General features: G+C 56.5%; 1 protein-coding gene across 3 annotated transcripts in view; it reads right to left on the minus strand.

Moving 5' to 3' along the window:
* The window catches only part of UPF1 (UPF1 RNA helicase and ATPase), a 33,608-nt gene that overhangs the window by 2,067 nt on the left and 15,540 nt on the right, over nucleotides 1–16,001 (minus strand). Inside the window, exons 4-23 of one of the 3 annotated variants that reach the window (XM_061421490.1) lie at nucleotides 14,910–15,077; nucleotides 14,337–14,517; nucleotides 13,057–13,218; nucleotides 12,348–12,432; nucleotides 12,067–12,165; nucleotides 11,508–11,616; nucleotides 11,193–11,352; nucleotides 10,971–11,089; nucleotides 10,387–10,551; nucleotides 10,179–10,293; nucleotides 9,233–9,376; nucleotides 8,645–8,858; nucleotides 5,556–5,673; nucleotides 5,004–5,160; nucleotides 4,695–4,837; nucleotides 3,132–3,306; nucleotides 2,540–2,621; nucleotides 1,188–1,349; nucleotides 838–1,055; nucleotides 377–499 (exon numbers count right to left, since the gene is read on the minus strand). In XM_061421490.1, the coding sequence (XP_061277474.1) occupies nucleotides 380–499; nucleotides 838–1,055; nucleotides 1,188–1,349; nucleotides 2,540–2,621; nucleotides 3,132–3,306; nucleotides 4,695–4,837; nucleotides 5,004–5,160; nucleotides 5,556–5,673; nucleotides 8,645–8,858; nucleotides 9,233–9,376; nucleotides 10,179–10,293; nucleotides 10,387–10,551; nucleotides 10,971–11,089; nucleotides 11,193–11,352; nucleotides 11,508–11,616; nucleotides 12,067–12,165; nucleotides 12,348–12,432; nucleotides 13,057–13,218; nucleotides 14,337–14,517; nucleotides 14,910–15,077 (2,896 nt within the window). In that variant the 3' untranslated portion in view covers nucleotides 377–379. Of the gene's footprint in view, nucleotides 1–355; nucleotides 500–837; nucleotides 1,056–1,187; nucleotides 1,350–2,539; nucleotides 2,622–3,131; nucleotides 3,307–4,694; nucleotides 4,838–5,003; nucleotides 5,161–5,555; nucleotides 5,674–8,644; nucleotides 8,859–9,232; nucleotides 9,377–10,178; nucleotides 10,294–10,386; nucleotides 10,552–10,970; nucleotides 11,090–11,192; nucleotides 11,353–11,507; nucleotides 11,617–12,066; nucleotides 12,166–12,314; nucleotides 12,433–13,056; nucleotides 13,219–14,336; nucleotides 14,518–14,909; nucleotides 15,078–16,001 lie in introns of all 3 variants that reach the window. The other 2 variants (XM_061421488.1, XM_061421489.1) reach the window with 2 other exon arrangements.

Raw genomic sequence — 16,001 nt, forward strand, 5'->3', positions numbered from 1 at the left:
CCAGCTCCCGCAGCCCCTGGTCACGGGCGGGTGGGGCAGGCCCAAGGCCTTCTAACTCCACTCTGGCCTTGTTATGGGCAGACAACCATGACACAGGGCCCCGGAGGGACCGAGACGCACACCCAGAGGCACGCAGGCACCTAGGGGCTGGGCCCTCTCCACCCTCACGACCGGCCTCGTCAGGGTGAGGGGACCCTCTGCCTCCTGGCTGCCCACCAGAAGCAGCGCTAAGACCCTCTGGAGAGTGGCAGAGGAGCGCGCCTGAGGCTCATATCCCCCGCAGCTGAGCAGAGGTACCGGGACCCAGAGTGGCAGGGACAGGGTGGGCGGCCCCTGGAGGACTCGAGACCCACACCTCCTCCAGAGGCCAGCTTGCCTTCTAGTACTGGGACAGCCCCGTCACTCCACCGTGCTGGTACGCCCGCTCGCCCTGGTATGTGGAGTCTTGCGACAGCGCCACGTCGATCTGTGACTTAAACTCATCTCCAAGGTAGCTGTCCTGCGAGACAAGGTTGGAGAGATGAGCACTGAATCAAGAGGTGTACTCGTCCTCCCGGCCGTGAGAACCTGCTCTGTGTCCTACCCGTTGCTACCCCCAAGGAATCATCTGGAAACTTACCTCGAAGCCCACGTGGCAGGAAACCTACACCGGTTACCTCGCCACTGGATATGTGCTACCCAGGACAGCACTGCATGTGGGGTGTTCTAGACCCACAGTCCCTATGCTGAGGTCGTTAGGGGAGAGTGTCACCGGGCCTGGGTGTGCCAAGAGGGCTCCCTGGGCTGCTCTGACCCCACCGTGGGTGTGCTGCTTCACGCTAAGGGGCCAGGGCTCACCTGGGACAGCTCAGGCTGGGAGAGGCCGGGCTGGCTCATCTGGGAGGGCTGGCTCATGGAGATGTAGCCTTGGGTCAGGGCGCCCTGGGAGAAGGGCTGGGACGCCACATCCTGGCTGGCCTGGCTGTTGGGGAGATTCGTCTGACTGGGCCCAGGAAGCCCAAAGCGGTTCTTCTGGCGCCCCCCACGACCAGTCTTGCCTTTCGGGGTGCCTCGGCCTGAAAGACAGCAGTCCAGGGTTCCCTGAAAGAGGTTCTGAGCCTCACGGACAAGCACGCCTGCTCAACCCTAGGGTGTGAGTCCAGCCCAGGCGAAACCGGCTTCCCACGGGACCCCGGCTCAGCGCTCACCTGCGGCTGGCCCATTAGCTTGTCCAAAATACCCCGGTGGCGGCATGGGCGGCATGACCAGGTTGAAGGGAATGGGGATGTTCATGGCAGCCACGTGGCTGGGGCCGGCGCTGATCATGCCAATCTGGTCGTGGGTCTGGAAGTACATGTTCGAGGGCCGGCCTGTAAGACACAAGGTGAACGGCAGGCGTCACACCGCATCCAAACGAGCCCTGCTCTGCCCACAGCGGGAGCATCTGTCTTGTCCTCTCACTGCTGTCTGTCCCAGCGTTGCCTGGTGTGCTCCGACAGCAAAGTCACCTGATGCCGAATCGTACAACACATCCTCCCCACCCGACAGCCTCCTGGGGCTGGTGTCTGGGAGTGAACTTTTTCTCCTGGGGGATTCTGGGAACCACTGGCCTACGGGGATGTGAAAAACGGAAACCATGCTGCATTTCTGATTTCTTTCAATAGCCCTTTTTACTGCAAATGTTACATTACATGCTCCCACCGCCACCCCTAAGAAAAAGCCTAAGCCTGATACACCAGTGGATCTCAGGGAAGACAAAAGCCCCCAGGGCAACCTTCGGTCAAGGCAGATCCACGGGGGCCTCAGGGATGAAGGATGGACCCAGGACACCCTCAGCTACACAGGTACTCATCAGATATGGTGACAAGATCTGTTGTTATTTAAGAACACAACCCCCAGTCTGAGCCTAACGACCGGAAGGACACTGCAGCAGGGAAAGGGTCTCTAACAATTTCCTGTGGAAGAGGAGCAGCTGGGGTCCACCTGCCCTGGAGGGGAATGGCAAGCATGCAGAAGGCCAAAGGCAGCTGCGAGACTTGGGCAGGTGGCAGAGCACATGGGCGAGGTGCTGGCCCTCCATGACAGCTGGCTCGGGGAAGGGTCCCGGGAGGCAGGGACCTTAGTACACAGTACACAGAAGCCTCACCCAGCTAGAGAGGCGGGGTGCCCAACCCTGAGGTCTGACAGATGGAGCTGGAGTTCAGGGAAAGCAGCAAAACCTGAGACGAGGCTGCAGGTGTGCCCCTCCCACGGAGAAGGAGAGCAAAGGGCAGGCAGGGTGGGGTGAGGGCGTAGAAGCAAACTGACCGAGCTACAAGATTTGCTGAGACACCACTGCGTACGCAGAGCTGTATTATTTTAAAAACATTAGTCTTTTGAGAAATTGCCCAAGACCAATTATTTGATTTCAAACAAGCAAAGCTGAGAAAGAACGCTCACTGCCAGGCAGGTTTCTGTGGACAGAGGCATGAGAGGTCAGGCAGGAGTGACAGGGCTGGAAGGTGTGGGCGTGGGAAGAGTCAACAAGTGCGGGGCCAGGCGGTCCCCCGCAGAGACTCACCCTGGCTGCTCCGGTCATAGACCGACCCTGGGATGATGGCCTCCCGGGCATCATACATGGCTGTCGTCATGAAGCGGGCTCCCTGCAAAGGGTTTAGGTCAGTGAGGAATTTATCATGCTGACACAAGGAAGAACTTTCCAAACATCTGGTGGCCTGGGAGGTGGCCAAGCTGCACACACAGAGGCTTGCCATTCATGCGCTCTGGCCTTTGCCCACCTTTCCTCTCCTGACCCTGCCTTTGATGCCCAACAGCTCGGGCAGCACCCACTCCTTAAGCCCCAGAGCACCATGGGTTTACCACGCTCCCAGCTGCTTGGGTCTGACTGCGAGCTGCTGGGTGCCACCGTGACACCGTGCTCCACAAGGGCCAAGAAGAGAAAAGCCTCAGAACAACCGAGACGCCTGGCGTGGGAGCTCTCGGGGACAGGCTAGCATGCACCGCTCGTCTTCACACACTGACGCGCTCAGCCCACCCCAGCTCGTACTCGTCACAAGTCCCACCTGCCATCACGCACTGCCACAGGCCCAGAACACCGGCCTGGGGAGGAGGGGGTTCCCAGCAGTCTCTCCCCGCCCGCGGCGGGCACTCACCGGGTTGATGGTGTTGACCAGCTTCCTGGGCTTGCTGAACTGCATGAGGCTCTCCCGCAGGTTGTTCAGGGGTCCCTCCACCAGCACCTTCTGCTCCTTGTAGTAGTTCAGCAGGTGGTTCCATAACGGCTGCTTGGACAGGGCCTTCGGGTTGCCCACGATAATGACCCCGTATCTGCAAGAGGTAGAAACCAAGAGTTTAGTCAAAGCCATGGCTTTCCAGTAGTCATGAATGGATGTGAGAGCTGGACCATAAAGAAGGCTAAGCGCTGAAGATTTGATGCTTTTGAACTGTGGTGTTGGAGAAAACTCTTGAAAGTCCCTTGGACTACAAGGAGATCAAAACAGTCAATCCTAAAGGAAATCAACCCTGAATATTCATTGGAAGGACTGATGCTGAAGCTCCAATACTTTGGCCACCTGATGCAAAGAACTGACTCATTTGAAAAGGCCCTGATGCTGGGAAAGACTGAAGGCAGGAGGAGAAGGGATGACAGAGGATGAGACGGTTGGATCGCATCACTGACTCGATGGACAGGAGTTTGAGCAAGCTCTGGGAGTTGGTGATGGACAGGGAAGCCTGGCGTGCTGCAGTCCATGGGGTCGCAAAGGGTCAGACACGACTGAGAGACTGAACTGAAAGTGCAAGGTACCCAGGCAGCTCCCCTGGCACCCTGCCCACCATGCCCGTCTTCTCAGCACACAGGAACATTGAGAGCCACCCTCAACCTCCTTGCCTAGATGCCCGGCCTGCCTATGCAGCACCCTCTGGGAATGCTGGGGATGGCTGGGTAACTGCAAACTGAGGTGACTTTCACTGGAGCCCATCCTGTAAGCTGCCAACCCTGCACTTGGGTTTATTTGAGGGCAGGTTTCTGTTGAGCCCAGATGTCAAAACATCTCTGTGGGAAGATGTACTCAGAGACGAGTCTCCTCATTTGCAGACCTGAGTCAGCCTCCTGGGCAACCAAGTCACACGTGGCAGAGGCAGATTCCACAGCTGCCTCAGGCATTCTGACGGGCTGGGCACGCCACTTGGTGCCCAAGCCAAGCTTCTGGGGAAAGTTTACATTCATCAGCTGTTTCAGGGCTCCCCTGCCTATGCTGGCTACCAAAGGAAAACCAAGGTGCCCTCAGTGGGGAGGGAACCAACATGTGCACGTGAGTCCCGCTTCCAGCTGGCACAAGGGTGGCTGTTGCTGGTTTCCTGTGGGGGTGACATGGGGTCCAGCTGATTCTCTGGGTCACTCACTACTTCAAAAGCTGTATTCCACAGCTAAACAAGGCAACCGGACAGAAAGCCACCAGGACGCAGAAGCAAAGACAACTCACGGGCCAGAGGTTCTCTCCAGACTGCTGCTGGGAGCCCTCTGCCCTGGCACTGCCGAGGCCCCTCTACCGTGCCCCGTGCCACAGCCCAAGGCGCGGCTGGGGTGCGAGAACTGACAGGAGGAGAAGCAGGCAGGGAGCAGCTCTCGGGCTAACCCCTCCCAGCATCTCAGAAAGCCTCCTATGCAAGAGGGGCCGCCTCTGCAAGGCCCAGCGAGACTCAGCTCTCCGTACCGTGCTCTGGTCAAGGCCACGTTGAGTCGCCTGGGGTCATTCAAAAATCCAATGCCTTGGTGCTCATTGGCCCGCACACAGGAGAGGATGATAAAGTCCTTCTCACGCCCCTGGAACGCGTCCACGCTGGCAATCTCCACCTCCTACAGGTGCAATAATCACGGTCAGCCCGCAGGCTTCCTTCAAGGAGCTCTCCGCCCGCACACAGTGTATCAAAATGCACCACTGAATCCCACAGATGGGCCTGGGACCTGAAGCTGGCAGAGCCCCCTGCTGCCAGGCGGTGGAAGGGCAGCGCCCGGGGCGTACCTGGTAGAGCTTGGTGTGCAGGGAGCCGCTGAACTGCATGTACTGCACCAGGTAGGAGCGCTGGCCCTCGTAGGGCGTGATGATGCCGATCTGGTCCGGCTTGGCGCCCGCCTTCAACAGCTTCGTGGTGATCTTCTCCACGTTTGCAGCCTCCGTCCTAAGAAGGTCAGGCTTTCACTTCCCAGGCTCCATCTCTGGGCTCCTGAGACCCCCCCAAGGCTAGAAGCTGTGGAAGGCTCAGGGGCAGCCTCGCCTCCAGTGCAACCCTGTGGAGGCCCTGCTTGGCACACCCATGGCTGGGCAGCCCAGCATTTACCAACGGAGTCAGGAGGGACAGAAAAGGCTCACATGGGGGCTCCTAAAGGATCTGCTCAACAGGAAACATACACTGAGAAGATGAGGTTGGACCTATGCTGCTGGTCTAAGTGTGTGGACAGAATGAGCACAAGGAAAACAAGGACAAGTCTCACCACGTTAAACAAGACCACAGGTGCGCAGCCGCTGGGAAAGCTGTCACCGAGGCCAGCAGGCACCACAGACAAGTCTGCTTACCTGTTCAGGTAGGAGGTGCCTGAGCTGGCAATCTCCTCTTGGCCCTGGGTCACATAGAAGAACATTGGTTTATCCGGTTGGGGCCACTGAAAGTCAAACCCCTTCTTTACACGATCCGCTGGCATCGTGGAAGAGAAAAAAGAAAACATCCTGTTAGAGAAGAAAAATGCAGCGGGTCTGGGTGAGCTGAGGTGGAGAGCAGAGTGGAGGCCATTCCATCCTGGGTGGAGGCACACGGCAGAGCAGGAAATGACAGGCGCCAGCAACTGACCCAGGTCTGTGGGTCCCAGGGGAGGCCATTGGCGGGGGTCCTCTGACCGAAACTCCCAGCAACACTTAGCACTATAGCTGGTACAAAGCTGGCTTACTTGCGGAACAGATCTCACTGTTAGTGTTTCCTGCGGCCTATGTCTGCCCCAGGGTAAAGAAGACATTCTACCTCCTTCCAGAAGGTTTATGATGTACTTTAAGGGACTCGTGTGTACCCACACCTGGCCTTTAACAACGACACTGCTGACCCCCACGCCTTGTCCCGACCAGGGCGTGCGGACAGGTGCGTCTGCCTCTCAGGCCTGTGAGCAGCGCCTCTGGGACTGCAGCTGGACAGCAACTCGTGACATCCCCGAGTAGGAGCTGCCACCGTCCTCAAGCTCTTTTATGTTCATCTTAGGTGCTCAGCCCTCTGCAAGTCCTTACGATGCTGAAAATCAGTCTGTCCAATCAGACAGTCCATCCATTCTTTTGGGAATTTCTGACTGGAGTTACGCCTAATCAGATTAATGTAAAAAAAAAACTGGAATTTTTGCACCAAAACAGACTACCATAGATGAAGGAAAAGCCTGAGCTGTGAGGACACATGGTATGATCCCTTTTATGTCAAGCTGAAAATGAGGCAAAGACTCAATGTTTCAAGTGAGGGCAGTGGCTAGAGCAAGCTCGGGGCTGGCAAACATTTAACCACCTGCGAGGGACAGGGCAAGGGCTAGCAAACAGTGCCGGCTAATTCCCATGCTGTAGACACGCCCCCACCACTGACATCGGCCACCCTGGGGCGGGGCGCCCGCACCATCCCAGACAGGGCTCGCTGCTGGGCTGCAGGGTGCTGGTGAGGCGGGGCTTCCAGGTGCAGGTGCTGGTAAGACACGGTCCCCTCGTGAGAGCTCACTAAGCCTGGGCACTTCTTTACACTTCCTCAGTTTTTAAAAAACTTACTTCGGGGGTGCCATGTCCCAGACAGTGACAGTTCAGCAGTGAACCACCGCCAGCAACCTGTGGAGCCGATGCCATGGAGAAGGTGGAGCAAGGCCAGCGGGAGTCTGTACCAGTGCTGAGTGGTGGCTTTCCCAACAAGTGTCAGCTGCGTCACCAACAAGCTCCTCGTGACCTGGCCTTTTCTAGTCTTACCACCCGGCAGACCAGCAGCTCCAAGGGTCAAGACTGTATTGCACAGCAGCCGTGTGGCCGTGGACAGGCACTCACACTTTCCGCCTCAGTCTCCTCATCTACAAAGTGGGCTAAACAAAGCTGATGTGATAGGCTGCTGGCATTAACAAGACTCTAAATCAGCAGCTCTCAAACGAATGCTGCTCTCAGCGTCTCTTTACACTCTGAAAGCGGAGCAGTCCAAACAGCTATTATTTCTGTGCATTACATCTACCGATATATATTGTATTTTAAAACCCCAAAATTTTAAATAATTTAAAAAATTCATTGAAAGATGAACATATTAACTTAAAAATATTTTTATGAAAAATAATATTTCACTAAAATATATATTTAAGTGAATTTTATCAACTCACTTCACTCTCCAGCTTACTCGAGTCCTGCTCCCAGTCTCCTGCGAGCCCTCACAGCATGTGAGGCTAGAAAGGCCTCACAGATGCAAGTGGTTGGAAAAGGGACGCATGTTTGTTTTCAAACATTTATTTCGCTGTGCTAGTTCTTAGTTGCAGCACTTGAGATCTTTAGTTGTGGCACATGAACCCTTACTTGCAACGTGTGGGATCTTAGTTTCCTGACCAGGGATTGAACCCAGGCCTCCTGCACCAGGAGCACACAGTCTTAGCCACTGGACCACCAGGGAGGTCCCAGGAAGCATCTTTTAAGACCTTTCCCACTACTGTGGCATTATCTCAATTCTATCTGAAAACCAGATGGGAGGCTGCCCTGTAGCTCAGGGACGATGGCCTTTCTGCTCTGCCCTGACTTGCATGGCCTCTGACCCCCAGTGACATGGAAGCACCTTTGCTGCCTGTTGGAATGGGATGTGCTGCTCACCCTGTCAGGCAGGGCTTCCAAAGGCTGACACCCCTGACACATGTCACCACCACGATCTCATCAGAAAATTTACTCGGCACCCGGAAGACATGGTAAGCTCATACTAGGGGACACGCGTTTTCCAAAACCCTCATTTTGGAGTGAAGTCTCATATTTTATCACTGGTGATGAATACTGTGAGTTGTTTTCCTTGAAGCCACAGGCCAGCTTTGATCCCTCTGAAGAAAATGCCTGTGAGCTGTCCAGTCTGTGTAACTAGCGTGTAGGTCCTTCCTTCAAGCACCTCACACACCTGCCAAGCGTCTCGGGAGACCATCCTCTCCCACCCCACACAGAATCCCAAGGATGCGCCTCAGGGACCAGTAAACGGAGGACTCTTCACTTTGAACTCAGGACAGGGCCTGCCACAGGTGTGTGGCGGTGCCAATTCACAGCAGCCTGGTCGCACCGCAGGTGTCAGCACAGCCCGAAGGCGCCCGACACCCCAGGGCCACTGCCGAAGTCTGCTCTCGGGCGTACACAGGCCTTGAGAACCGCTGACAGAGGAAGGAGTGGGGCAGGCAGTTGTCTCACCGCCTCTTCTGTGTGTGATGCACCACTGGCGGGAATCCTCACAGCTGACTCTGCAAATCTTACCAAGATGCGGGCTCCCCTTCTCCCATGCCCAAGAATGTCCTGCACTCTAGAGCATACGTTCTGCCCACTGCACCTCTCTGAGGGGCCCCTACACACACAGTCACCACCTAAGGCCACTTGAGAAGGAAGCGAGACCAGGCACTGTCCCCAGACTCCCAGCACTGGGCCGAGCTTACCTGCGGTAACGCCATTCTGGAGAGAGCCCTCGTAGAAGATGTTGGACGGGAAGGCGCTGAGCGCGGGGTGCATCCGGTACTGGACCTGGAGGCGGATGGGGCGGATGCCCAGCACCACCAGGCGTTCAAAGAGCGACTGCGACAGCCCGGCCTTGGCCGCCTTCTTGCACATCACCACAGGGCCCAGCTGGCAGTGGTCACCCACAAGGATCAGCTGTGATAAAGAGGCCCGCATCACAGTTCAAACATGGACAGCCTACATGTCCACTCAGGGACTAAGAGGACTGGGGTCCATACAACCACCCAACTACACTAATTCAAGTGGCAAGACACTGACCTGGAGTGGGAAAACTGCCCACCATACACATGGAACATGCTCTGAACCTTCACGAAGGCACTCTGTGCCGCACCCACCCTTGGAAGACCCCCTCAAAGCCTGCTGTGCACCCCTCTGTGCTCTGCCAGGGCAGGAAACAGAGCCTAGGACACTAAAGCAAACCTCCAGCACTAAGTACCACACAGAACTAGAACAAAAGAGAGTGTACCCAAAACGTCAAATAAGACTGTGATGGACGTGCTCTGGCCCACCTGCTTGGCTCCAAGGACCACAGGGACCATGCACTCTGGCTCGGTGGCCTGCGTGCTTTCGTCGATTAAAATGGAGCGGAACTGCATCTTGGCAAGCCTCGGGTCTCCTGCGCCCACACACGTGCAGCAGATGACATCTGCGTTCTGGGGAAGAGAGCGCCAGGCCTCAGGGCACCTGCAGGTGAGGGCTCCCAGACCCCAAAGGGCAGGCAGGACGGGACGCAGATGCCACTCTGGTCCACACCCTTCCTGACAGAATCTACAGTCCAGGCTGTGGTGATCCTAAGTGCTTGCGAGTCATGCCTAAGAAAGGGCGTGGTGCCTCACGACAGCCTCTGAGGGGCAGTGCCGAGCCAGGGAAACCATGGTTTCAGTTGGTTCGTCACCTAGAGTAGGAGACAGTGCTCTGGACCTGCCCCGGGCTCCAGGCACAGACCAGGACCAGGCTCCCAAGAGTCCAGCCACAGGGAGGCTGGCAGGGAGTGGACTCTACCGCAAACAATTGTCATTTCAGACAATAAGATGTCTCTGTGTGACCTCAGAGGAAGCACACGGAGGACGGTATCAGAGTTCTCTCCTCAAATAGAAAAGAACCCACTACAGGCGCTACACATGGACTTAATGTATCCAAACTGTTCCTCTGGCCCAAAGAACATGTGAAACTCCAAGTGTTGCTCAGCCGTGTCCCACTCTTTCCAACCCCATGGACCGTGGCCCGCCAGGCTCCTCTGTCCATGGCATTTCTCAGCCGAGAATACTGGAGTGGGTTGCCATTCTCTTCTCCAGGAGAATCTTCCCAACCCAGGGAGCAAACCCGGGTGTCCTACACTGCCAACAGATTCTTTACCGTCTGAGCCACCAGGGAAGCCCAAAGTGAACAAGTGAGGAAGATAAAGCCCAAAGGCCCAGACCCGTTCCCGGGCAGCAGGGCAGGTGAGGAGCTCACCATGAGCAGCTCCCTCTCGGCAGTGCGCTTCAGGGCTCTGTAACGCTTCTCGTCCGCCGACGACAGCTCCCCAGTCTCATCCTTCAGCTGCTGCAGCTTTTGGAGCTCTGGCATGCTGCAAACACAGCGTGTGAGCAGGAGGTGGGTGCCGCCAGGGCCTGCCCCGGGGAGACGTGCCTAGCCTTAAGGCCAGGGACCCGACACCCACCTGTCCATGTTCCTGATCTGGTTGTGCAGGGCCAAGAAGGACACCGGGGAGTCTATGGCCTCGCGGCTCTTGGCGCAGAGCCGCACGACTTTCAGCCCGGTCTGGTGGATCTTCTCAGTCAGCTGATCCACGGCTATGTTGCTTGGAGCACAGACCAGCACAGGCCTTCAATAAAATGTGAGCGCAATGTCAGTGCTCGCCCAGAGAAGAGCCCAGAGCAAGACCACTGTTTGGATCACAGGTGGCAGGGGAGCCGACTCAAGCTCTAAGACTAAAGCCAGGAGTGACATGGTGCTGAAGGAGCAACAAGGTGGATGGTCTGAACTTCCTGATCTTCACACTGTGCATGCCACTCCCCACTAACTCCTGATTCCGGCGTCATCACCTCGTGACCACACTGCTGAGACTTTCCAAGCGCTGAGGTGCACACAGGCACAACACAACCGAAGATGAGTCTACCCTGTGCAAGCTCACTTGTTAAAAGCGGCCACAGAGGCCAGACCTACTACCAACGGCGTAGGAAGCAGCACGCCAGGTATGCTGGGCCCCTCCGTTTCCCCACCCTGGGCTGCACAGAGCCCTACCCGTTGCCTTGCCGAGCCAGGTGGTAGACGATGGTGGCTGAGGTCACGGTCTTTCCTGTGCCCGGTGGGCCCTGGATCAGACTCAGTGGTCTCTGCAGCACAGTCTTCACGGCGTAAACCTTCGGATACAAGTAGCCGTTAGGGGTGCAGACAAGGCGGAGGGCCGCTCAGCACGCAGGCCCTGGGGCCTGGGACCCTCCTGCCCGCGGGACAGGTGAGAACCTGAGAGTGGTTGAGGTCGGGGAGCCCCTGTGCCGTGAAGCGCTTGGGCAGCTGGCACTTGATGATCACATCCTCCACCTCATGGCCAAGCAGTTTGTGGTAGATGTAGCCCGACACGGAGGTCTCATCCACGGCAAAGGTTTTCAGTGCACTCTGCATTCTGAAGGGGAAGCTCCAGCTCAGTGGCGGGCACACGAAGCTGCCAGGCAGCCTGGCTCCCCACAACACGGAGCAGTGGGGAGACTGCAGCCACACCGAGGGCCAGGGCCTGCCAAGCAGACGCAGGCAAGCGCGGGGGGAAGGGGGTGGGCATACCTGTCGAATGAGGTTGACTTCCACACGAAATCCACCTGGAAGTTATGAGTCACCTCCACAGGGGCGCCCACGCTGCTCCGAAGCTCAATAGCAATCTCATCGCCATAATCTACACCGCCGAGTTAAGTCTCATCCTTGTCAAAGCCTTCACTCACTGAGGAGACAGCCCCTCCGCACCAGACACAGGAAGCACAGCGAGAGGCCCGTGTTCTCCATGGCAGGTTCCGGCCACTGCAGCCAGGGGCGTCTTCCCCACGAGCCTAGGGTGGCATCCAGCAAGGAACAGCCAAGCCCAGGGCCCAGGCTCCACAGAGCCCTCGGGCACACGGTTCGGAGTACCCTGGTTTCTGCCTAAGCAGCTCTGTATCAGCTAGGACAACTAGAGCCTGATGGCTTGAAACAAACCAGAGTCAAAGGGGCTGCACACAGCCTTCCCTGCATTTGAGGCCTCAAGACCGCTCTCCATGGTGGCCCACACAGGTCTCTTGTACTCGGGACAAGCCCGTCGGAGACTGGGGCAGAGGGTGCCTGGGCCGGCCCTTCTTTACACAAAGGATACTATCAGGGACCTTGATGACGTGGCCGATCCCTTTCCAGAGGGGCGCCAGGTCCCCTTTGTACCGCAGGCATATCTCATCCCCTTGCATGAGCCGCATGTCTTACAGAGAGAAGACAACAGGAAACCGGCGTTTGCACACGCATCACAGACACCACCACCAACAGTTCAAATTCAGGGACACTTTACAAGGGTGAAACTAGGAATTTTATGCTACTTAGAGTCACAAATATTTTAAAACTTAAAATCACCTCTTAACCAAATTATGACTAAATCCTCATTACCAGAGTCAGTCTTGGGCAAAGTGAAGTAGGCGATTCTCTTCTTGTTAAGGCCCAGGTCCCACCTGACCGTGATGTTATCTTGAGTCTGAGCATATAAAAAATAAGAGCCCTGTTAGCCTGCAACACAGACACGGGTCTGGGCTCCTCGTGTCTGTTTTCCATAGGTAGGTGCCTCTAGGCGAGCAGCACCAGACAGCCTGAAACACCAACCAGGGCACATCCGGGAGAGAAGGCGTGAGGACCCCAAAACCTGCAGAGGACAACCAGAAGACCCCCCCACACGACGTTTGTTCTTGGAGACAGCTGCTCTGTGGGTGGTGGAGGGAGAGAAGGAAGCTGACGGCTGAGGACATGGCCCGTGAGCCTCGGGGCTCCCGATTCCCGTGCAGTTTCCGAGGAATGGGCACAGGAGCGTCCTCAGGGTGCTGCGGGCTCCTGGGGTCTGACTCTCCCCGCTGAGGCAAAGGCTACAAACCCAACTGGAAGCAATGTTTGTTGGACTTTAGGTCAGACAGCACCTAGATGGATGTTTGGCCGTGAGTGGCAGGGCACCTGCCCACAGGCCTGTCCTTATCCACGGCTCCGCCTCTCAGGGGCTACACCGAGGCCCAAGTCAGCATGTGCAGTCTGCAGAGAAACCCACCCTCCGCAGACCTGAGGAGAGATGCTCTGTTAAAATGAACAAGCCCTCGTGCACACACCACATCACCTGCGACTCTTTCAGCTTCTTGTCGTAGTCAGCCTCCAGCTTGACCAGAGGCCCAAATATGTTCTGGTACTGGTAGGCGTCCTCGTAGCGCAGGAGGACGTGCTGCGGCTCCTCGTCCACTCCGGGCTTCTCCAGGTCCTCCAAGGTGGCAGAAGGGTTCTCCTAGAGACAAGAGCCGGCACCACGCTCTTCCCCATTCTCACCTCTACTTAAGACGCCCTGTATGCGAGTGCACACCCGTCATCACTTCTCAGGACGAGCAGGGCTCCCAGTGGCCCAGCCCTCTCATCAGGAAGCCCACGTGACACACAGAGGGGAAAGCCCCAGGAACACAGCCTGACACACTTATCCCACCAGGTGGGCACGTTCCTCAACCAACACCTAGCCCCTGACACGGGAGAGGTTATTCTCCCCAGCTGCCAGAAAGAGCACTGGATTCCCCAAGTGTGTAAACAGAAAGGAAGGCCCGCCTCCCCGTTTCCTCCTGATCCTACTACGCTGCACCAAAAGGAGAAACACACTCTCTCTTGGCAGGTAAGTGGGCTGTTTAGATATAAACAAGAAGAGTGAGATAACTGCGGCAACCTGAAAATCAAGGTGGAGAGGGTCCCTGCTAGCCAATGCTTCACAAATATTTTGCCCTGCAGCTGAAGAGAAGATAAATTCACATTTTTTAAATTATATGGGTGCCTAATTAAAATCTCTAGCCTAATTAATTATAACAGCAATTAGGAGTTCTCGGCTGTTCACTAGTTAAGATGCTGAGCTTCCATTACAGGGGCTGCAGGTTCAATCCCTGGTCAGGGAACCAAGACCCCACATCCTGCACCAAAAATAAATAAAATGTGTACATGTGTGTGTGTGCAAGCAGCCAGAACCAGAGGAGGGCTTCCCTGGAGAACGGCCTGTGGGCAGGGCAGGAATCTTGCGGGCCCCCAGCCTGGTGTCGCCCTGGCTCCAACATGTCACACGTCTCAAGCCCAACCAGGTTTCACACAGTATACCGCAGTCCCGGCTGTCTGCTCGGGCCCGGCTCCTCCTGGCGTGTCCAGCTGCAGTCGCTGACCACCAGCTCCCATCCTCCTCCTTCCCACCAGCCACCCCTGCCCTCAACAAGAACAGAAAAACTCCACTGGCCAGAGCTTTCCTTTCCCAGAGGCCTGGCAGGAGGCATCCCTGGCACCCTCCTTCCTGTTTCTGAGGACCCCAGCCCCGGTCCCAGCCCCCTCCCCCACCAACACGTGGCACGGAGCGGGACGTGCTTTGCCACAGGCCCTCACCTTCCAGAGCTCCTCCAGCTTGTTGATCTGCTGGGCGGTGATCTGCCGCGCCCGCAGCTGCTCCTGCTCAGAAGGGATCTTGACCAGCCAGGACAGGAAGCACCGGTCCTGGATCAGGGGCTGCCACTGGGAGCTGTCCCAGTTGATGTCCTTGAGGCTGCTCTGACTGGCACAGGGCTGCCTGCAGAAACCCCGAGGGCGGGGAGAGCCCAGGTGAGGATGACCTCTGCCCCTGCCCCAGGCTTATTACCTCTTACTTCAGAGTGGTGCTCCCTACATTTTACTGTATGATCACAGTGCCTTTAAATTGTTAGCAATAAATGCATCTCCTCATGCACTTCAGGTCTGAACTCTTAAAACTTTTATGATTTAACCAGAAGACACCCCAAAAGGGTCATATGACATTCCTAGCTCTGTAACAAGCCCCAACCCTCCAAACCTCCTTAGACCTCGCCAGTTGGCAGAAACCACTTAAAACTATTTTAAAGCTCCAGAGAGTTGGCACTGTGGAGAGACTGAGTCTTCGCCTGAAAGGCACCCCCCCAAACAAGGGAACTGGGGCCCTGCCCTCACCTGCACAGCAGCACCACAACCGAGTCGGCCTTGGCAGGGATGAAGCCGAGGAGGAAGACGTTGCGGCAGCCGCAGTTATAACACTCCAGAACCGTCTCCCCTAGGGGCCCATCCTTGTGCAGAGTCACCTCTTTGCATTTTGCCCTCACAAGGTGATTTACAATGTGGCTGAAACCAGGAAATGATCAATAGTTAACACCCAAAGTTTGGCTTTTCACCACTTCCAATTTTCGAGCTCCGTTAAAAGTTCCGGTACCGTTCACGGTCCATTAGCAGGAATGGTCACACCTCATCCATCTGGCATCCAGAGGGACCGGCCTGCCCCTGAACTGGCTCCCCACTGAGCGCAAAAATCGATCTGACTTGAACCATTTCTAAGGAAAACTTCCCTAACATGCTTCACACAGTTCCCTCTTGCCCCATTCCTGCTTTCTTAAATTCAGCTTATTGGGCCTGACTGAATCTAACTCGGGTGCCAAGGCTGCTGTCTTGGAGAGGAAGGCTCGCCCCTTCACTGCTCCTATTCACTCAACGTAGTTTCTCCGCTGCTCCTTTCAAAGTCACTTCTGCTGGCCCCGCGCCTGCTTCCAGGAGCAACACCCCTTCTCATTTGCTGCAGGCCAGGAAACCTGATAACCAAATGTACCAGAAACCTGAGGACAGCAAAAAAATACGGAGCAGGGGGAGGTCAAGGCTACTCTCCGGAAGCACAGGGCCAGCTCTGAACTGTCTGGAAGCCCCGCTGTCTCAGCTCTTTCCTTGTTGCGCGTGGCCAGAACTCTTGACGCCTTTCTCATTTCCGGGACACGGCTCACCTAAGCCAGGCCCTGAGTCCCTGGTTTAGCGCTGAACTCGCCCTCCCCAACACCAGCCTCACTCGGGGCCCCAGGTAGTGCCTGCTCCTGCCTCAGCTCTCCCAGCCTCCCCAGCAACCCCCAGCCTTGCTGTGCGTGTGTCACACGCTGAGTGCGCCTGCTGGGCCTCCAGCCTTCCCTGCTGCTCCCCTCGCGTCACCCTGGGAAACCCCTCCTGTGCACGCTTTGGCTCAGAGGCCAACATCCTAATCCTCTCTGGCCCCACAAAGATTGTCAG

The sequence above is a fragment of the Bos javanicus genome, chromosome 7, assembly GCF_032452875.1.
Source record: "Bos javanicus breed banteng chromosome 7, ARS-OSU_banteng_1.0, whole genome shotgun sequence".
Classification (NCBI taxonomy): domain Eukaryota; kingdom Metazoa; phylum Chordata; class Mammalia; order Artiodactyla; family Bovidae; genus Bos; species Bos javanicus.